This window comes from Eumetopias jubatus, unplaced genomic scaffold, assembly GCF_037043125.1.
Source record: "Eumetopias jubatus isolate StellerSeaLion01/CBP00866 unplaced genomic scaffold, mEumJub1_p1.0 scaffold_9, whole genome shotgun sequence".
In the NCBI taxonomy this organism is placed as follows: Eukaryota; Metazoa; Chordata; class Mammalia; order Carnivora; family Otariidae; genus Eumetopias; species Eumetopias jubatus.
In genome coordinates, this window is record NW_028274815.1 from 111,307,010 (window position 1) to 111,330,192 (window position 23,183).

The following is a 23,183-nucleotide window of genomic DNA, read 5'->3' on the forward strand; positions in this document are numbered from 1 at the left end:
AAGGGAATAAAGCTCCTCTGTAGCTTTTCCTTAGCAAATGGCCCAAGTCTTTCTTCCAGGTTGTTTTGAAACCAGGGTGAGTTGTCTGACTACGAGGCATGGGGAATGGACCCTAGGCACACCCCTGAGATTCCTCTGAGACTTCCAGGCCCTAGGAAGGTCTAGTAAGCACATTGGCCTGGGCTCTGCCTGGATGAAAGACGGGCACAGGAGCCACAAAGAATGGACAGCCCAGGCTCAAACACAGAGGAGTTCCTCTGCTGGTCATGCCTATCTAATTTCTTCACTCACCTCCTTTCTTTCCTTCAGGTTGGTCACCATGACAATGGTGGCTGTGTTTTGTTCCCAGATCATCCTCCAGAAATCATTCACTGTTTCTTCTTTTGGTCCTAAAGTAGCCAATAGCAAAGATGAGGAGAACACATACCAAGGGGAAGAAATCTGCTGGGAAATTGGGAACATTCATTCCTGACTATTGGAAGCCTGTGCCCACATGTTCTCAGCTAAATATCCAATCCATCTACCCATCCCCCCACCTACTAAGTGAACATTTCCCATCCACCCTGTATGTGTCAGGCACTTCATGAGGAAGTGAAGTGGGGGATAGGAGGTTTCAAAATGTAAAGAGAACACAAATAATGTCTCCCAAGGATATTATAGATGAAGATTAGAAATCATAACTGCTCACTAAATACCTATGTTATTGGCCAGCCAGTGAGCTAAATGCTTTATATCTCATTTACTCCTGCCTATCATGCTCTAAGGTAGGTGTTATTAGCCATAGAGATGCTAGGTGACTTGCTCAAGCTAGAATTTAAAATTTACTACCATCCAGCTTTTTCCAAAAAGCCACTGGGAGATTTCTAAACAAAAATGAGGGAGCAAACAAAGAGAAAGAAAAGGGATCTAACAGGATGGAGGCTAATGGAATTCCCTGGGTGTTGGTGAAGGAAAGGCTCAGGATGATAACTCTGACAGAGGCTAGAGAGCAACTAATCCAAAATGGAACTGAAGAAAGAAGGTTTAAAAGGACCCCAGGATAATTAAAAAAATTAGACTTTATGTTTCTGAAGGTACTGAAAGAAAATATATATTTCTAGTGGAGAGTCTGGGGGGGGCGAAATTCAGTGCTAGGTATATAAAAAACTAGTGCTAGGTATATAAAAAACTAAGTAAACGGGGGGAAAAAAGGTAATTATTAACTCTTGGAAAAAAAGAAAATCAAAAACTGTATAAAACATATTAATACTTCAGTTGTAAATAATATTCTCTTAGCCCTAAATTGTGATTTAACTCTACTGGGAGAATGGGGAAAAGGGACATGTGTATGCATATCTGTCCGAGTGTGAGACAGTCTGTAAGACAATTAAGTAAATTATCATCTATCATAAGAGGTCATCAACAGATACAAATGGTTGCATTAGAGTAAAAAAATGAAGAGGAAAGGGGGGAGAACTTTGTTTTTATATGCCTTGTAATACCTTTTTGACTTTTTTAAACTTTGTATTCCCTTTGGTAAAAATAAAAAAAATAGTAATAAGAAAAACAAATAATGACAGAGTGGACACATGCCAACAACATGTACGGAGGTAGAGTTGTTCCACTGCCTGGCAAAGTTAGGAAAAATCTCCTGGAAGTGGTACCTGTTGAGCCATATGTTAGGGTAGATGAGGTGAATAGGAGTTTAGAAACGGGATATAGGGAGAAGAAATGCTCCAGGCAGAGGGGCAGGGGACAGCAGCAAGAAAGAGCATGACATTTCCAGGGACTATAAGGAGTTCGATGAGGTTACAGTGTAGGGTACATGGAATGGTAGACAGAGGTGGAAAGACACGTATCAGAATCTAAAGGGGTGGAGGTCAGGCTAAGGAAGGCTTGTTGTATACATAATGGAAAATCGTAGGGTTTTCATGAGTCCTAACAAGAGTTTTGCATCAATAAAGGCCTTTCTGGTGGAAGAAATGCAAGGAGCAAGGCTGGGACCTAAAGGATCAATCAGTTAGGTTACTACAATACAGCTGGAAAAAAAGATGGGAATAAGGCAGTGTGTCAGAGGACCACTCATACTCAGAGCAAGAACAGGTAGGAGATCTAGATGATCCCAAATCTGGTTGTTTAGATGAACTGCCTTCCATTCATGGTGACAGCCAGAGAATACAGGAAAAAAAGCAGTTGGGGGGGGGGGCGCTGAAGAAGAGGCATATTTTAGTGAGATTTCTTTCTTTCTTTCTTTCTCTCTCTCTTTTTTTTAAGATTTTATTTTTAAGTAATCTCTATACCCAATGTGGGGCTCAAACCCACAACTTTGAGATCAAGAGTCTCATGCCCCACCGACTGAACCAGTCAGGAACCCTAAGACATATTTTGATGTTGAAGAGTATGTGGAGGTATCCAGGTGGTGGGGTAGAAAATTTGTTTGAAGGGGCGCCTGGGTGGCTCAGTCAGTTAAGCATCTGCCTTCAGCTCTGGTCATGATTCTAGGGTCCTGGGATTGAGCCCCGTGTCGGGCTCCCTGCTCAGCGGAGAGTCTGCTTCTCCCTCTCCCTCTGCCCTAACCCCCTTTCTCGTGCACTCTTCTCTCTTCCAAATAAATAAATAAAATTAGGGGGAAAAAAAAAAGAAAGAAAAAATGGCTCAGAAGTTCAAGAGAATCAGCAGCCAAAGAGAGGTGGGTATTAGATGAGGTCTCTCAAAGAGAATACAGAGGAGAAAAAAAGAAGGGTCAAAAAGAGAATGTTGGAGATCTTCAGCATTATTCAAGTTCAGACAGAAAAAGCCTGGGAGGAAGACTAAGGACGAGCAGATGGAGAAGCAGAACTGAGAAATGGTGCCATGAAAAACAAGAATGGAGTTTCAAGGAAGTAATCATCCACAGATTTGGCGAGAAACTATATTTAAGAGGCAGAAAGAAGAATAAGAGCCAGAGAAGGAATATTTAGAAAAGTGAGAAAAATCAAGAAATGAATGTCAGGAAATAACAGGAGAATTTCAAGGAGTGTGAAGTACTGTGGAGAGGTTCAAGAGGATGGGAGTCTGAGAAAAGGTCCATCAGAAAATGACAGGTGACCTTAATTCAACGAATATCTTAGCATCAACAAGGTCCCATGGCAAATAAAGACAGGAATAGATTGCACATGACTGTTGGTGCTAGAACGATCACTAAGTAGGTGACAGCTGAGCTGCGCTTCAGAGGGTAGACCTGACCTGATGGATGGCTACAGAGGGTGAGAAAAAGCAGAGCCTGGTTAGGCAATGGCCAGGCCCCAGTGGGAGACTGTAAGGGCAAGAAGGATCTAAGGTTTTTCTCAGCCACCTTATTTTACCTCTTTCTTTGTTTTATCTCTACCATGGTACTTGTCCAACAGAACTTTCTGAAACGATGAAAATGTTACATATCTGGACTAATATGGTAGTCTCTAGCCACATGTAGCTATTAAGCCTTAAAATGTTACTAGTATGATTGAGAAACTGAATTTTAAATAGTCCCATATGGCTAGTGGCTATTGTACTGAACAGCATAGCCACTTACCAGGACTTCCGTTAATTTTGGTGTAAACTGTCCTCTACCAACTAAAGGCCCCAAAAATGCATGGGCCGTCTCCTGTTTTATTCCTCTACATACCCCTATCACCTAGGCCAATAAACATTTGCTGAATGGCTAAATAAATGGGCTTTGATGGGCCATAATAACATCAATTACTTTATAGTGCAGCAAACATCAAGATATTTTTACTAGGCTCCCAAGGATGGAGGACACTTATTAAAACTTGGAGCTATGGAAATGTGTGCAGAGCATGTATAAGGCAATGGCACTAGGTCCCTGCTCTGAGGGTTCCTAGACCACTTTTCTGTGAATAATAGAGGAGCTCAGGCCCAACAACTGGGGGAGGAGATGAGCCAGCCTGGACCCTGTGAGGTGGCCAACCCTCTCTGGAGCCTGAATCCAAATTCACACTGAGAAGCGTGGCTTGAACCTAAGGTTCCCATTAGGCCTCAAGACAGAGGACCTCATCAGACTGTGGTATGTGTGTGTGTGTATGTACGTGTGTGCATGCGTGTGTGTCGTCTGTGTGTGTGTGTGTAGCCTTCTCCAGTCTTTTTTATGCACATACACAAAAGGACTTCTTTAACACGATCCCTGGATACTAAGTCATCAAGATGAAGGCCCTTAGTTATAAATGTACAAGGCAGATTGTATTTCTTTCAGGTGATAGTAATTACAGAAAAGTTACTGCGTTCTGATTAATCTATTTAGCATCTGGAAGAAAAAAAAAATCCAAATACACTAATGAACTCATGGTTAAGCCCGAAAGTAAAAAATTATCATTACTTTACCTTGTGCAGCAATGAATTTGTTCTTTTCCTGGTAGCCCTGAGGGTAGGGTGGGGGAGGAGTGAGGGATAAAAAGAAAGTCAGAACCAAAAATGGATAGGAATGAAATTTTTCAGACTCCCAACCAGTTAACAAAGCTTCCCTTGTGAAAAGGTCCAGGCAATTAACAAGATTTCCATTCTAGAAATTTCCAAAGGATTAGCTTTGGATACCAGGAATCAAAGATTATAATAAAAAATTATATAAATAATAATATAATAAAATATATAAATAATATAAATAAAATATAAAAATAATAAAAATTATTAATGAACACTGGTGTAAAAACATCCAAATACCAACACCTAGGCTAGACCCTGTTTCTGATGCTTTCTGAGCAGCTGACAATCTAGGTCTTAGTGTTAAACCTCCAAGGTAGAAGCATATTATGGTGGTTCCAGGGATGAAGCTGGGCCCACATCCAGAAGGAAAAGAGGTTCGTTTCTTCTAAGGGGTTATTTCCTTGATAATGCTTTACTCAGGTGCAAAAACCTTCGGGGAAGAGCCTGTGGGTATGTGGAACAGTTCCCAGTGTCAGACAACAGGGTTCTCCATTACAGGTCGTGGAGGACAAGAAGCAAAGGGGCCTGGGAATGTAACTTAATAGATAAGGAGCCTCGGAAAAACTAACAACTGGCAGTATCTTTCTTTTTCAGTTTTTATTGTTTTAGTTATACATCTTTTCAACCTCACTGTTTATTTTTTTATTTTTATTTTTTTTTAAAGATTTTATTTATTTATTTGAGAGAGAGAGAATGAGAGATAGAGAGCACGAGAGGGAAGAGGGTCAGAGGGAGGAGCAGACTCCCTGCCGAGCAGGGAGCCCGATGTGGGACTCGATCCCGGGACTCCGGGATCATGACCTGAGCCGAAGGCAGTCGCCCAACCAACTGAGCCACCCAGGCGCCCTCAACCTCACTGTTTAAACGTAGTGTTCACTTGAGAAGTCCTAGGTAAGTGAAAAATCATCTGATTTAAGGATTATAAATCACCCTCTGCTGCTTGAAGACAGCCATAAGATGGGCAATGAGGGAGGAGGCAGCTTCATAGATGGGACACCATGTCACACCAAGATGACGATGTGAAATACAAGTCTGCAAGGCAGTGGCAGAATAAAGGAAGGGGCCTGAGGCTGAGAAGCCACGTCCTATTCCAGCTGAAACAAGAGCAGGGCAGGGTTGCTTCCTAGCACAGAAGGAGAAAGCTTTAGGCCCCGAGAGATGGACATATTTAAAGTCAGTAACAAGAAGCTTCCTAAAATTTTTCTTGAGAAGGAGAATTTAAGTTTCTACAAATATTTTTAATCATTAGAAGACAGAAACTGAGAAAGGCTTAATTTGTTTATAACTAAACTTGTCATTAAAACTGAGAAACTCTTGGAATGTGTTAAGCCATATCATATCCCTGCTCCACGAGAAGGCACTAATTTCTCACAGGAGCATGTGGGCCATGAACAGCTTAAAAGCACTGTTGGGAGGGCCCAGCCCCAAAGTGCTTCCTATCCCAACCAAGAGTGTGCCATATGTCCCCTATGAACGCATGCTGACATTGTGATATGGCTGCACTGTTTAACCAATAAGGTATAACTGGAATGAAGCAAATCTGCTCTTGTGTTATGATCAAGGGAAAGAAAAATGTGGCTCCCTGGTTCCTGAGATGTCTCTGGATTCTGAAAGTCAAATCCTAGGCTAGCTCTAGGGGGGAGCTACATTCCTATCAGTTAAAAATTAAAACACTTCTAAAGACCCTACTCTGAAGACATCTAGAGGTAAGTGAGGAAACTGGTCCCTCTTAAGACTCTAGGCTGGAAGCCCACTTGCCAACTGTGTCACTGTCTGTTTCATCACCTCTTGTGACCAATGTCAGGTTTGCTTTTGGACCTTTGTGTTTTCCAAACCACAGGTGTCATTCTCCCCTGCCTGTGGCCACCATTCCATGGTGCTGGGTACCACTTCTCTTCAAGATGCCCATATGATCTTAGCTCTCTGCAAGAAGGGTTTGGTAAGGGATTGCCAAGCATAGAAATGGGGATTAACTGTAAATGGACAATAAGGTTCTTATTGGGGTGAACAAAATGTTTTAAGAGTAAGAGGTGGGGTGCCTGGGTGGCTCAGTAGGTCAAGCATCTGACTTCGGCTCAGGTCCTATCTTGGAGCCTCTGTGTTGGGCTCCACGCTCAGCAGGGAGTCTGCTTGTCCTTCTCCCTCTGCCCCTCCCCCCACTCGTGCCTTCTCTTTTTCTCTCACTCAAATAAATAAAACCTTAAAAAAAAAAAGTAAGAGGTGCAAGTTTCTTTGAGGTTATGAAAATATTCTAAAGTTGACTAGTGATGATCGTACATATCTGTGAATATACGAAAAACCAGAGTCGTAAACTTTAAATGGGTGAAAATTATGGTATGTGAATTACACCTCAATAAAGTTGTTTTGTGACCTGCTTATCTCACTTAGCAGAATGTCTTCAAAGTTGTAACATGTATCAGAATTTCCTCTCTTTTTTGAGACTGAATAATAGTCCATTATATGCATATACAACACTTTACTTATCCATTCATCCACTGAAGGACACTTCGGTTGATTCCACCTTTTGGCTACTGTGATTAATGCTGCTGTGAACATGGTGTGCAAATTCTATAGGTATTCTCTTCGTACATCCTGCTTCAGTACTCAGGCTTACTCTTGCTAGCCTGTGCTCACTTGTGCGCTTTTTTAAACTTTCTTTACTGGCTCCTCACACAGCCTACAAAACATATTCAAATCTCTTGGCCCATTTCTGTGAACATTCTCTAAATCACCACTAAAAAACCTCCTCCCAGTTTCAGCTCTCCCCTCAGGCTTTGGTTCATACTAAATATAACTAACCAGACTTACCTGGTGTCAGATATTCTTGTCTTGTTCTTCTCCCTTACTTTTACCAAAGATGGCAAGACCTGCTTTTGTTCTTGGTTATCTGAATAAGCTCAAAAAGGATTCACTGACTCTTACAGAAAAGTACACATTTAGATTTGCATGGGAAATCTTTGGGAATGACGACAGGGTAAGCATAAGAATACATATGAAACTATCTGATCTGTAAAAAAACTGTTTTGGTCTTGGGGCGCCTGGGTGGCTCAGTCATTTAGCACCTGCCTTCGGCTCAGGTCATGATCCTGGGGTCCTAGGATCGAGCCCCACACTGGGCTCCCTGCTCAGCAGGGGAGCCTGATTCTCCCTCTAGCTGCCGCTCCTCTGCTGTGCTCTGTCAAATAAATACAATCTTAAAAAAATTTTTTTTGGTCTCTTAAAAAATTTAGACTCCTCAGAGAAAACCTGAAATGACAAATATTCTTTCTAATGTGCAGCTGGGAAGGAGCCAGTAGATGGTGGCCAATAGTCATTCAAGGTAATAATGAGAAAAGCTTAAGTTCCTTACATTGATGAATGAAGCATTGATGTAATCAGAATCTGGAACTCCTTCAACCGGTGTAAGATGGACTCTAGAGTGATCATCTAGGGAAAAAAAAAATTAATGTTTCAGTTAATGATACAATCAGGCCAGTTGAGACATCTGTGCCTGCATGCACAGAGACACACATGTATTAAGATGTTACTGCAACATTGTTTATAACAGGGGCGCCTGGGTGGCTCAGTCGTTAAGCGTCTGCCTTCAGCTCAGATCATGATCCCAGAGTCCTGGGATCGAGCCCCGCATCAGGCTCCCTGCTCAGCGGGAAGCCTGCTTCTCCCTCTCCCGCTTCCCCTGCTTGTGTTCCCTCTCTCTGTCAAAAAATAAATAAAATCTTAAAAACAAAAACAAAAAACATCATTTATAACAGCAAAAATCTGGACACATCTTAACCATCATTCAGAGACTAGTTAAATAAAGATAGATCCATAACATGGAACAGTAAGCAGTTGATAAAAAGTAAGTATTTGTTTATTGACAGATGAACTGCCAATATACATTGTTTTGTTTTTAAAAGATTTATTTATTTGACAGAGAGAGACACATTGAGAGAGGGAATACAAGCAGGGGGAGCGGGAGAGGGAGAAGCAGGCTTCCCGTGGAGCAGAGACCCTCATGTGGGGCTCGATCCCAGGACCCTGGGACCATGACCTGAGCTGAAGGCAGATACTTAACGACTGAGCCACCCAGGCGCCCCTGCCAATATACACTGTTAAAAGAAAAAAGTCAGAGCAATGTAATAAGGATACCAATTACATTTTAAAAATATGGGTAATATATGTACACGTATATTCATACGTGAATAAGAAGGCATTAAGTATCTATAAATGCCTCATATAGTGGTCTCTAATATATTATGCACCCAAAAACACAACAGAAATTCTTTTAAAGGATAAATTTTTTTGAAAAGGCCATTAAAAAAAACAAAGCAAAGTTCAAACATTTTGCTGTCATATCCCACTGGATTATACATATATCCCATTCTGGAGACCATTGGCTTAGACAAATGTCTGTTACGAAGTTATAAATCAACTGATTAGCAATGACTAACTCTGGGAAGGGGCTATGAAGAGAACTCTGTATTAGGATTTCTTTGCCATAAGCATTACAAAACACCATTAACAACCACGCACATCCTATCTGGTTCCAGTGAAACAGCTCCTCTTGACTTAGAAACTTTAGGCATGCCACAAAAACCTGGTCAACCTCCCTGACTGAACTTTATGAGCACCTGGGTCACTCTGGGTGACCATAAAGGCTCTTCTAGCCCAAAGGCTTGACCCCACTCTTACTACCAGCCCTCCTATGATCAACCACAAGATTCTTTCCACCCTCAAAAAATCTGGCTAGAGATGCAGTTTCAGATTATATGCCAGGAAACTCTGCAAACACTCACAAGGCAAGATGTTTACATATCGATTTTTTTCCTTGTTTTCCTCCTTGGAGGCAGCTTCACAGGTGGCTTGGATAGGACAAGCAGGGAGAGCCTAAATGGTTAAGAGAAATTAGAAGAAGTTACTAATAGGGATAAACAACAACCATGCAAAATGCTGCACCATTCCCTGACAGCAAGTTCTACCCTAACTTGGGGGACAAAGATGGGCCCAGGTGAACACTTGCAGCCTAACACAGAGAGTGCACCTCTCCTCTAAACAGCCTGCAAGCTCCTTAGAGTTTAACACCAAGAATCCCCTGGGGGCGGAACGCCCTTACTGTTACTATAAGCGCAGCATGCTCTTTATGATTACTGTGTGGTTAGGGACCTGTTACAATGCGGGGTCAAAATGGACCACCCCTGTAAACAAGAATGGCCACATAACTGAAGGGATGGGCCATTTATCCCCATGTTAACTAACATGCGAAGATGAGAAGCATCTCAGAGTGAACCACACAGGAGGGGTCTGGATGGTCAGCTGAGTTAGGCCCTCTCTAAGGACCTGAAGGGAATGACAGCCCAGCTTCTAGTATCATGCGGCAAGGAAGCAAGGACAGGCAGGTGGGTGGGAGAATATACATGGATGCAGCAGTTAGGAAGCAGAGGATTAGAGTGAGGGGACATTGAACCTGCAGCAGTTTTGGGGCAAATGTAAATTAGCTAGCACTGGGAAGCGTGGGGATAAAAATAAATGGTTTGACATGAGACAGTCTGGACTGTACGAACTTGAGAAAATCTGTTGAACTTTCTAGGACCACATTTCCTCATCTGTAAAACTGGGTTAATAATATCTGCCACATAAGAAGTAAATACCATAATCTCAAGTCTAACACAGAGTAAGTATTCAATAAATTAGTTTTATAGGATTGGGAAGCTAAGCTTTACTATTTGAACCACTTTCCTCTTATGTGTTCCATATATTCAAAAATAAGAAAGCAAAAAAGGAAATAGTTCAAAATTCCAAACTAGACAACCTTTCTGACAAGTGATTTGGAAATACGTTTTATGAGCCTTAAAATATCTATACTTTGACCTAGCAACTCCACTTCTGAGAATCTAGCCTAAAGAAATAAAAATCTCTTTGTTCACATTATTTATCGTTGTTTGGAATGACCCAAAACTGAAAACAACCTTAGTATTCAGCAGTAGGGGAACAGTTAAGTAAATTATGGTTCATGTATTACTTTTCATTTGTTTTTTCAAGATATAGATTAGGTACCTATTAGGTACCAGGATAAATACAGAGCAAATAGTGGTGAATCAATCATATACATGGTTCTTGTTCTCAAGGACAATACAAACTTGTGAAAGACATTAAACAAATAAAACATAAATTACATAACATGATAAATATAATGGAAGAACAGAATGCTATTACAGAAGTATCAGAAAGCCCAAGAAATACCCAAATTTAGATTAAGGGTAGGTCTCTATGAGGAAGGAGGAGTGTGAAAAATAGTATTCAAGGCACAGAGACCAGCATCTATGATGACCTAGAGGCAGGAGAAGGCCTGGCAGTGTGAGCTAACAGAAAGGTCAGTGAGGGTATTATATGACAATGTGGGTAGTGGGGATGGCAAGAGGAAGTGGACGAGAGGGGTTTGGAAAGGTTAGACCATACAAGTCCATGTAGGTCCCTGAATAGGGAGTTTGAATCTTAAGTGCATGAGGAAACCATTCAAGGTTTTTCAACTGCAATCCAGTTTACATGTTAAAGAATCACTCTGGCTGCTATGTGGAAAAGGGACCAGGAGGAAGGCAAGAATAGGAACATGGAAGGATGATGGTATAAGGAAAGATGCATCTGACATACATTCTCGAGTTAGATATGGAATGAAGGGAAGGTGGGTTGGGGAGAGAAAGAGACAGGAATAAAGGATGACTCTCAGGTGTCTAACTTTGATAATAATAAAAAAATATCATTAAATAAAAGAAATGCCAGCCTAAAAGCAACTTATTTTTCCAGACAAATGCAAAAGCTTTAAGAAGGGAGCAAATACATTTCCTGGGAACCAGCAAGATAATGGTAGGAGAAATTAAAGTGGAAGACCGTAATAGGAGTCAGGGTCTCATAGTCCGTCTGCCTTCAGTTACTCAAGAGAGTCTCCTTTCAGAGGTAAAATGCTGCTGGTTCTGTATGTCATTTTACTGAGAGAGGCAATTCCTTGGACCCTATGCTGCCAATACATAAAGGGGAAAAGAGAGTTTCCTGGGCTGGACTCTTATGCACAGAACAGAGACCTTACTTAAGACTGGAATTTCCCAATTCACCTTTGGTTTGCCTTCTTCCAGACAAGGTAGATTACGATAGGTTTCCGCCCTGGTGCAGGGCAGGATGAGATACAAGTTTTTAATGCCCTCATAACTAAGCCAGAGGCATTATTTTCCCTGTACACCCTTGTCTAAAACGATGTAGAAAAGAAGTAGTGACAGCAAGACTCTTGAAAATAGTCCTCCGGGGTCAGTTACGACAATGACCACACCTCATAGTCCTATCAGCATTCCTAGCTCCCCACAGTCTTGATGAAGAAAAACTAGGGTCTCCACCCAGGCTAAGACCCCTAAAAGGAAAGTCAGGAAGAAAACAGGAGCCATTGTTTGGCAAGAGAAAACAAAGGGCTTGCTCTAGAGAACCTGGTGTTACATGCAAAGGGTCAGACTGAAGAGCCTATGGCAGGGATGAAAACAAGGTGAACCCTATTCTTTTAGTTTCTACTCTGAAAAACCTAGCTCAGAGAGCTAGGCACAAGCAGTTGATCCAGAAGGCTACCAGATGTTAAAATCTCTAGAAACACTAGGTGGCATCAAAGACCATTTCTTCCCTTGCTTAAGCCTTTACTGGGGATAAGGCTATGTATGAAATCATTTTTTTAAAATGTCAAGTTTTTTAAAAAATTGTTTTTCAATCTTTACATTTATAAAAAAGAAGGATATCCATCGTACAACTTAACTTAGAAGCTCTCTTTGGGCCCTTTCTCTTCATAGCCTCTTTTTTTCCCCTCCCACAAGTAAACTTAGAATTTTGTGTTATCATCACTTTATCTGTATACCATATACTTTGTATCCTCAAACAATATACATATTTTTTGTTCAGTCTATTTTTTGATAAAAGTGGAATCATAATCAAATGCTTTTTTTTCTTGCCCAACATTATATTCTGAAGATTCACTCAGGCTGTTCCAGGTATCCAAAGTTCATTCACTTGAACTACTCTGAAGCACTCTGTTTTGAGACCATACCAATATTTATTTATCCATTCTACTACTGATGAATATTTGGGTTGTTTACAGTTAATAATCCTGTCTCAAACACTAATCTGTTTCCTCATGCACATGTACAAGCATTTCAAGTATGAGAATCTTTACCCTTACCAGATAAGGCCAAACTGTTTTTTCGAGATAATTGTACCAATTTACACTCCCACCAGCCATATGAAGTGTTCCAGTTGTTCTGGATCTTCACCAACGTTTGCTACTGTCAGACTTTAAATTTATCAAATGTAGGCTTAATTTACATTTCTCTGATTATTAATGAAGTTCACCATCTTTCCATAGTTTACTGGTCAAAAGGGTTCCCTCTTCTGTGCAGTACCTAGTCAGGTGTTTCCCCTATTTTTCAACAGGATTGTTTATTTTCTTATTAATCTGTGGGAGTTCTTTATATATTCTAGGTATTCATCCTTTGTCAGTACAAACGTTACAAATATATTTTACTAAGCCTGTGGCCTGCCCTTTCTTGTTTATTTATGGACAGAAGTTTTGCATTATAATGTAGCCAAGTTGATTGATCTTTCCCTTTATCAACATTTTAAATCTTAAGAAATCCTTTTTTACTGTGAGATCATAAGCATACTTCCATTATTGTCTCTATGTTTCACTGTTTTGTCTTTTAAATTCCAGTATCTACACCAACTGGGACCAGTTTTTTTGTTTGGTATGAGACAAGAATTCAATTTCATTCTTCCCATAGGGTTACCAACTGTCCCAGCACTACTCATTGTGAAGACCATCCTTTCCCCCACCAAACTGCACAGCATTTCTGCCATAACAGGTTTCCATCCACACATGAGTGCTTTGGGGCTATTTTGTTCCAATGGTCAATGCATCTATCCCAGCGCCAATACAGAACTGTCTTAATTTTATAATAACTCTTTATATCTGGTAAGGCAGGTCTCCTCACCTTGTTCTTCTTCTTCAGGAATGTCTTGGCTATTCTTGAATCTTTTTCTCCTCCATATATATTTTAGAATCAGCTTGTCAAGTTCCACAAAAAACCTGTTGGGATTTTTATTGGAATTGCATTGAATCTATATATCAGTTTGGGGAGAATTGACATCTTTACAATACTGAGCCTTCTAATCCACTGACCTTAACTCTTTACTAGTTTAGGATTTTTCTTTTATGTCTTCAAATATTTTTATAATTTTCTCCAAAGATTTTACAAATATTTTGTTAAATTTATTCCTAAGTACTCTACACTTTGGATGCTATTGTAAATGGCATCTTTTAAAAATTATTAGATTTTTTGATCATGGCTTATGTATAGAAATGCATTAATTTTTTTTCTTGTTTTTGTATCTATCAACCTTGCTAAAGTAACTTATTAATTCTAATAATATATCTGATGAGTATTTGGATTTCTCCAAGGACAATATTCTCCTCTGAAAAAAATGCATATTTTGTTTCTTCCTCCTCAATCCTTAATACATTTCTTTTTTTGCCTCATTATGCTGCCTAAGATCTCCAGTACAGTGCTGCATCTCATTCTTTTCTAACTCTGACACTCTAACTTCGGAGTCATCAATGCCCGAGCACTCTGCCATGACGGGGAATCTATTCCCTTTTAAGGAAGTTCATCACATCTTGGAAAGTTCTGTTTAGAAGGACACAAAAGCCAGATACATATTTCTTTTCTATTTCCCTTGTCCTGACTAGTGGAAAACCCAGAGGTCAGCTGGAGCGTTCTCTGTCCCTTGGAAACCCTTAACCCCCAATTCCCTGGACTGTTGAATTCCAAAGCCCCTGACACAGTTCCTGCTGATTCCCATAGGCCTTCGGCTCTGATTCATTTATTTCAAGACAACTTGTCAATGTAGAGGCAACTTGGCCTCCACCTCACTCTGATGCCACACAGTTCTGTCACCAGATACACACACATGCTTCTCCACCTGGAAGTCCAAGAATTAAGCTGTCTCTACAAGGATGCAGACTTGCAGTGGGGAGGGTGTCACATCTTGCAACGCACACATCTGGATCATCTCACTGGCTCCACTCTTCCCTCTCTTCTCTGTCCTATCCCTTTTTCCTCAGGAACTAACTAAATTTTGCCGCTTTTTTCTTAAACCTCGGACATGCTTTAGGGACCTCAATAGGTGGCTTTTTAAAGTGTTTCTTTTAGATAAATTTACTGCTTCTAAGACAAAAGCTGGTCAATAAAAAAATCCAGCTTATAACTCTAGGATGAAGGCCATCGCCTGGAAATTTCAACCACGGTGGGGCTTCACGGAGAAGCTGCACACTCTCCTTTTAGCCTGTCAAATATCTGAATACAGCTGTCATGTCTTACGCTTATTACTCCTTCAGCTGTTCACCCCCATGGTCCAATTTTTCTCCACAACAACTTCGCATTTAATGATATTCCTTTTCACAGAGACTTGATCACAAGACTCCTGGCACAACTCAAGCTGGGGACATCAACTCTTTATTCTATATCTTATGTATTCATTAAAGTACAGTGGATATTATGCTAAAGCTAAGCTCCATTAGTTTCACTTACCATATTAAAAAACTGCTTTTTAAAGTTAATGTTATGAAAAGAATATGCTTGTTATAAAAGTCAAGTAATTCAGTAAAAAGTGGAAGTTCCCTATCATGTTTCTGATGTCTTTTACCCCCCTCATAGAAAGCCACTGCTCATAGCTCACAGTATTTTTCCAGACTTTAAAAAGTACTTTTGGGGGCACCTGGCTGGCTCAGTTGGTGGAGCATGCGACTCTTGATCTTGGGGTTGTGAGTCTGAGCCCCATGTTAGGTATAGAGATTACTTAAAAAAATAAAATCTTAAAAAAAAAAAGTATTTTTTTAAAAGGGGGATTATATCAGGTATAGTCCCCTGCAATGTCTTTTCTCCCATAACAATGACTTAGAGACCTAGGTTAAGACATTTATTTTAATGATAGTATAGAATTTCATAACAGATGCAAGAAATCATTTAGCCAATCTGCTATTTGATAGATATTTGCTTTTCATTTTACTTTCTTTGCTATTATAAATAATGCTGTAATGAACAACCTTGTACAAATACATATTTGGTTTTCTGTCAGAGTCCCAGAAGTTAGGTCAGACAGTGTAAACATTGAAATTTGATAGATATTGCCAAGTCATCCTTCCAATGCTATACCAATTTAAACTTGCTCTACTTGTGCATAAGAATATCTGTATCCTCAGATCTTTGCCCATACCTGATACTAATCTTCTTAAATTTTCAAATCTAATAGGCCCAAAATAATGGTCACTTTTAATCTGCAGCTCCTTGATTACTATATGTAGTTGAGCTTCTCATAGGTTTACAGACCATTTGTTTTCCTGTAAACTACTAAGTTTTCTACTGCAATGTTTACTGTCTCGCAGGTCTGCAGCAGCTATATATTATGAACAAGTCTCTTTCTACCTGTGGCAAACAGTTTCTCAGAGTTGGCCACTTTTTTTTTAAAAGATTTTATTTATTTATTCCAGAGAGAGAGAGCACGTAAGTGAGCACAAGTGGGGGAAGCAGAGGGAGAGGGAGAAGCAGACTCCCCACGGAGCAGTGAGCCTGAGGAGGGGCTTGATCCCAGGACCCTGAGATCATGACCTGAGCTGAAGGCAGACACTCAACCCACTGACCCCCCCAGGTGCTCAGCTGGCCACTTTTTTATGGTGTCCTTTTTCATAGGAATATTTAATATTTTAATGTATTTATTATCTTCCAATATATTCCATTGTGCCTTCTGAATCTTGTGTTCTGCTTAAAAAGGCCTTCCTAACCCCATGATTATAAGCATATTATTCTGATAATAGACACAAATCGGTGTGTTTGCCCTAAGTGTTGTTGTTGTCTTCCCTGCCAGGGTTGGATGCAGGCACGGCTGCACCTGGGCCACACTGTGCCAAACCGGATTCTCAGGACTGTGAAACCAACAAAGAACAGAGGCTTCCCTATAGGGCCCCAGAGCCACCAGGATAGGGCCTGTTCTGCCCAAGGTTTGGTAGTCTACCTCAGGTTTTGATTCTGTCAGCTTCCCCAGAGTCTTCCCAATTGATGGTTTGGGGGTTTTTTTATTTGTTTTTTTAAATTTTCTTGAGTTGACTTATTTTTAAATAAAAGATCTTAACTGACCTAGCAGTTTTGTATGAGAGAGGTGTTGTGGTTGGGAGACTGAGGGGAGAAATGTGGGTGATGTGAACCTGATTACTGGGTTCAGATGAAGGGAAAGGAACTGTCAACCAGTTTTCAGGATGGGAAAGAGCAAGCCACTCCTAGTTCACAACTGCACAACAGTTACTCCAGTTATTGCTTGCAATCGCCTGGGGTATGTTCGAACTGGTGGGAAAGAGGTAGGGGAATCCAAATTAAAAGGAGATGATGGAATGTTGAAACCAAGGGGTAGGGTAACTCTGACAATATCAGATAATGAAATAAGGAAAAGCCCAGCTCTAACATCAAATGTTTATCTCCAAAGACAGCACAAAACCTAGGGCCTTTCTGACCGTGCTGTGTATTTTGCTGAACCAAAGGTTAAGATTTCAGTATCTTGCTGGCTGCTGAATGTTAATCCCATGTTTCCTGGGCCGCTCACGTGAAAGCCAGGGCCTTAAGTGAGACGACAGTGGTGCTGAAACAGAGGAGTTGGAGAAAGCCAACTGCTAAAACTCTCTAGTATGCTCTCTACTGCACCCTGCTTTCATGAGGAAGACAACTGCCCCGCGACTCAGCTCTCATTGCTCACGGACAATCAGGATGCAAGCACAACACAAAGTGGAGGTTAAAATACATAAACAAAAAGAAAAGCAAAGGGCTAATACTTAGAGGAAAATGCAGGAATTCTTTGAGTTGGATCATCAAAAATCGTAGGACCAGCTGTTGATACAGATTTTGGAGATCTTAGATCACAGAGGGAAGAGCATCATTTTTGGATAAGGCCAAATTTCTACTTATGATATGGTTAACTCTTCTGCACATAATGTAACAGCTCAAGATACTGGCCACAAAATGGCAGGCTAGGTTGGCCAGTGAAACCTGGACTGAATGTTAAATTCAGCTAGGTAACCATGAAAAGCCAGAAAACCCTTGACACAAAGTGGGGGCTATCAGTGCTACCGGGGCTCCAAGAGGCTCAACCTTCCTGCAGACACCTTCACTGTGCCCCTGATGGGATCCACATGTGCTTTGCCAGAGAGGGCACACATGTGAGCAAAGCACTGGAATCTTTCAGAAGTACTTTCGTGACTGTCTTCACCAGAGTGAGATGCTCGTGGAAGGGACTAGCTTCAAAATGGGATTCTCATCCTTCCTTCGGATGGAAGGAGCCTCAGAGGCCATAGTCACCAGGGCTTAGACAATTCTATTTGTGGACAAGTCATTGTGAAGCTCCCAACAATGGAAATGGGAGGCAGCCAGCACAGGTGAATTAAGGGGGCCTGACTATACTGCCACGCTAGAGAAAGGGTCCCTTTGCATCCAACTGCCAGCGTGGGTCAGTTCATGACCTGGAACCCTTCAATGTTAGGCATGCGTAAGGAAGAACTTCACATAACATCAACACTCATATACCATGAACTTCCTCTTCCTCTTCTCTTAAGAATCTACACCCATTTACCATGGTAACTCCACTGGGTAAAGGAAAATACACCTTTGGTGATCTACTAGGTTCCAGCCTTGAGCTACCTAATTCCTGGGAACCCAGAATGCCACTATTTTATGCTAGTTAGAATGGAGCCTTTGCAGGCCAGGTGATGGATAGCTATCTACAACAAGTGGCAGAATACTCACACTGGTCTCTTAAGCCAATGGACAAGAAGGACCATTAAAATAGCAAGAGCAAATGCAAGCTGGAGCAGTAATCTCTTTACCAAAAGGCTAAGCTGAGTTACAGAAATCCTAAGTCTCTAGGTGAGTTACAGAGGTCCTAAGGGCTACAGAAGATTACAAGGTGCAGGATAATGAGACAGTACATTTACATGTGTGAGTTTAGTGATGGTGTGAAGCGAGTGCCCAGTGATTACTAGTATTAGCTATTCTGATGCTTTCTATCACCACCTCCCCACATGCAAGCTACAAAAGAGACTAGCACAAGAGACCGACAGTGTTTAAGGATGTCAGTGGATTATAATATATGAATCATGAAGAACTGCTGATTTGCAGGTGCTTTTCCAGATGCACTCTCCTTTCCTACAGATTAACATAACCCCTGGTACCTGGAATATAGCTATTGACTAATAGCTATATTCTTTTCCTTTATGGTGCACAAAGACAACATGAAGCAGTTCCCATTCTCGTGGCAGGAGCAGCCTCAGTGATAAATCATACTGACATCTCTCTGATGTGATCTGGTTCATCAGGATTTTGTCTGTTTCACAGGACATCACCCTGACAACTATGCTGATGACATCAAGCCGAAAGGACTTGAAGAGCAGGTCTTTATGTATGTTAGATGTACATGTTGGACATAAAAATACAGTGGCCTGCCACTTCTGCCAAGTTTTCTTAAAGTCAAAGGCCTGTGGCATGTCAGGATATCCCCTCCAGCATGAAAGACATGTTGCTGTTCCTTGTCCATTCCCCCCCCCCCCATCCCTTAGGAAGGACTGATGCTTATTGAGCCATTTTGGATTTTGAAGACAGCATATACCACATGCTGGTGTCCTGATTCATTTATTAAGTGACCTGAAAAGAGAAGGCGGTCCAGTTAACCCAGGCCACAGGAAAAATAGGCTCTGGTTGATCTTGTGGGGCCCTAAGTGTCTGTGCTTAAGGCTGGAGCAGGAAAATCATAATGAAAAACTTTAGGATTTGGGGACAAAACCATGATCCTAGCAGCAAGATCATGTTCCGAGCTTAGCACTGGGCTCTGGTAGAGACTATATGCCTGACCATGGGTCACTAGATATCCAAGTGACTTCAGCTGTCCAACAACTAAGTATCACATGATTCCATAAGCCACAAATTTGGACATGTCCAAAAGAATTCTACCTCCAGATGGAAGTGATGTGTACAGAACACTTGCCACATAGCCACTCCTTCAACAGACACATGAATTTCCAATGATATCAACAGTTAATGGAAGAAAAAAGTCCAGCCTAGTGCACAAATGGCTCTGTGAGATAAACTGGCCCACTCTAGTAGAAGTGGACTGCCTTGGGATAATCTACTTAAGGGATGACTCTGAATGAGTATAAAAGAGAAATCCTTCCAGGAAACAGAACTTCAAGTAAGGTATCACACTACCTCACTGGAGGTTAGGATCTAAGCCGATCCCTGGATGGTGGATAACTGGAACAAGACAGACAGGCAATATTTATGCTCTATGTGTATGCTCACGAGACAGCACTCACTGTTAAAAACCCAGCAGATGTTGCTGAGCCCTTTCCTTCACTACCCCAGTGCTGGCCCAATGAGCCCACGAACATAGTGGCCATGGTAGCATGGCAATGGGCTCTCACCACAGTATTTGTTTCAATTTGCCTACCGTGCCTCTAGGAATACCACCTCCATCCAGGGATTAGTAAATTGTAAAAAGCATTCCAGTAGGAATGCTTTCCTCAGGCAATATTCCTCCAAACAACTCACTTCACAGAAAAAGAAGTTTGGCCATGGGGTCACATACCCTATTTCCCAGAAGCGGTGGGCACTACAGATTATGAAACAGTAGAGTGCCTACTGGGGATCTAGCTCTGGTGCTAAGGCTGGGGTGTTATCTTGGGGGATGAGGTAAATGTTCTCAATCAATAATGAGCATTAAACAGTGCCATTTTTCCAAAAGCCAAAAAATGAGTCCAAGTTACTCCATTAACTCTTGCCTAGTAAATGGTCTCCTACTTTAACTCTTGCTTCCTTCCTATCTATTCTCCGCTTGTAGCTAGTGATTCTCTCTGACCACACACTCTCCACTCCCCTAAGCTCTTCAGTGACAGAACTGAAATGAGGGGTGACTCACCTACCCAATAACTATTCCTCCCTTCCTCCTTGCTACTATGGCTCCCATTCTGTGGGGCTGACTGCCTATCCCCTACATGACACAGGAATGATCTGGATTGATCTGAGTCAGTTGCAGTAAGCCTATTTTTCTCTTATTTGTGACTGAGTTAAGAAGGAGCATGCAACAAGGCAAGTTTTCAGAAGCTCTTGGGACAGTTTTCCTCGCTGGAAAAGGGAGACACGCAGGAAGAAAGTCATCCTTTTCCCACTGGACCTCGTTATACCTCCATGTGGCACTTAGAACTGGGGAAGCCATTTTGGCAACAAGAGGGGAGCTAGGCTAAGAGACAAAGCTGACACATGGCTGAGTGGGAGACGTAAAGGAAACTGAGAGTTTAATAATGCCCAAAGTTGATGAATTAGCCAACTCTGGAACTGTTCCTCTATGTCCATCCCCTCTCTCTAATCATTACCACTTTATGTCAACCTATCAGCACCTCTGCTGTTAAACTGTTGAAGCCCCTTACTTACTCCCTGCATCTACTCTGGTCTCCCCACGGGTTCTTCTCTATTTAGCAGCCAGAGGTATTTTTTCCAAAATATAAATCTGGTTGGTCCATGGCTTTTCGCTTCACTTATGATAATCCACAACATCTACTGTTTGCCCCAGTCTTCTTCCACGGTTTCCTCTCTTGCCACCTATCCAAGCCTTTGCCCTTAAGCCACACATAGCCTTTCTTTATTTTTCGAATGTGCCCTTCTCTTACCCACCCTCACTAGTGATAGTTTGGCCCTTGCTATTTCCAGTGCTTGGAACCTTCCCCACTCTCCTTTACCAATGCCCTTGCCTATGATTAGGCCTCAATTAAAACGTAATTTCTTCAAGGAAGTTCTAAACTGGGATCAGAACTGGTGGGCTGGACACACCAACCAGTAGATCCACAAACATGTTCAGCTTCCTTAAGGGAGTTACTAAAAAAAAAAAAAAAAAAAATACAAATCTACCCCACATGAGGCCTGTGCTTGGTAGTCTTCCATGGTCCTCATTTCTATACTGATTTACTCCTATTGTCTGTTACTTAAGACACTGTGGGACCCCTGTTTCAGACTCCAAAAAGCCACCTCTTAATATAGACTCCTACAACTACACACCAGTCCTTCATGTCCTATATTGCTGTCTGAACTTAAACAGTTATTTCTGTTCTTGTTTATGGGGATTTTCCTACTAGATGGCAAGGTCCCTGAGTGTAGGGACTGGATCTGTTTTTGTTCCCAAGCAAATCCCTGGCACCTAGCATATTAGATGCTTGATAAGTATTTATTAAACAAAGTAACAGATGCAATGATGAATGGGTGGGTGGGTGGATGGATGGATGGATGGATGGGTGGGTATAGGAGAGAGGCAAGGCAAATCTTATTTCATTTCCTGTCTATGATCACATAGGAAAGGAGTCAGATGAACCTGGTAGAAATTTCTCACCTCTTAATCCGTTAGAAACCTGTTTTCTACCTCATGACCCAAAAGGCCTGACCTTTGGTCTGCCTTCCTCCCTGCTGACATGCCAGCCTCAGCAAAGAACTCACGTTGAATTCCTCTCTGAAGAGCTTATTGTCATCAGCCATCCTCCGGTTAATCTCCTCTTCCAGCTTGTCCACGGGCAGGGGTGGATACTTCCTGTTGGTGCTTGGGGACCTGGCCAGAAGTGGCACGCTCTGGGGTTCTGCAGTATACAAGGGGGGAGGTTGGTCAGGTGCTCTGGAGACCAAACCGGGGATTCTACCTCATGCACCAGGCCTCCAAGAATTAGGACTGCTTTCTTCAAGTCTTCCCTCTACCCCTTTTAGGATGGGGAAATCCCTAATTTTTTGATTTTCTTCTCCATGAAGGTTCCGCAGGTCATTGAGGGGTGCCTTACCCACATCCTCAGTGCGGCCATTGGATAAGCGGAAAGAATTGGAATGGCTCCCAGCTTGCTTGTATTTCTTAAACCTAATGAGAAAATGTTCATAGTGAAAAAGTAAGCACAGAGTCAGAAGAGACCAATCACTGGCTTCATATTTCCACATATCAATTCAACTTCCTAAATCTCCTTTACCAAATAAACATGTTCTTTTACAGACAGGTCCTACACATGCTGAGCTAACTCCATTTCATGGTGACCTAGTGCCTCTGGATGTTCCTGCTCATCCTCAGCACACTAGAATCCAACTGAGGTGCCATAACAGTATATTCTGGCTTGTACGGCTCCTCTGTGTGGCTCCAAGTCCAGGACTCACTGGAGATGACCACCACACCAGGTGGGGAACGGATAAGTGGGTAGAATAGAGTGGAGGGGAGATAAGAATTTCCCTATCAAACTAAAATCCTGGTATTTCCCCAGTGCAATCAGAGACAAGCCCAGAGCTTCAGATTGGGTGGCACAGGTCTGGCTACAAGTCTCCTGCAGAACGGTGGAGACACCTGACAAATTGTAGGGGTGTGTCAGGTTCCCCTCTCTTTCTCCCTGCAAAAGAACACAGGGAGCAGAGAGCAGCGTAAACCAAAGATAAGGGTGGAGTTAATCCCAATTAGCCAGGGCAGTAACTTCAGCAGGAAGAGGACAAATGCACCTCCCTTTTCTCTCCCCTGGGTTCCCCTTCCTTGCCTTTTCTCCCTGTTTGAGTATAATATCTAGAGGACCCTGAAAAAAGTCAGAAAGGGGAACTCTGTAACTCACATGGTTCAGTTTAGCACATCAGACTCAGGGATCCTAGATC

General features: G+C 41.8%; 1 protein-coding gene across 7 annotated transcripts in view; it reads right to left on the bottom strand.

The window, feature by feature from the left end:
* Positions 1-23,183, bottom strand: part of PTPRA (protein tyrosine phosphatase receptor type A) — a 159,323-nt gene that overhangs the window by 22,991 nt on the left and 113,149 nt on the right. For all 7 annotated transcript variants that reach the window (XM_028118585.2, XM_028118584.2, XM_088026725.1 and 4 more), the window contains 6 exons: positions 22,343-22,416; positions 22,011-22,147; positions 9,213-9,303; positions 7,784-7,860; positions 4,336-4,372; positions 292-389 (listed from right to left, as the gene is read on the bottom strand). In XM_028118585.2, the coding sequence (XP_027974386.1) occupies positions 292-389; positions 4,336-4,372; positions 7,784-7,860; positions 9,213-9,303; positions 22,011-22,147; positions 22,343-22,416 (514 nt within the window). The remainder of the gene's footprint in view (positions 1-291; positions 390-4,335; positions 4,373-7,783; positions 7,861-9,212; positions 9,304-22,010; positions 22,148-22,342; positions 22,417-23,183) is intronic.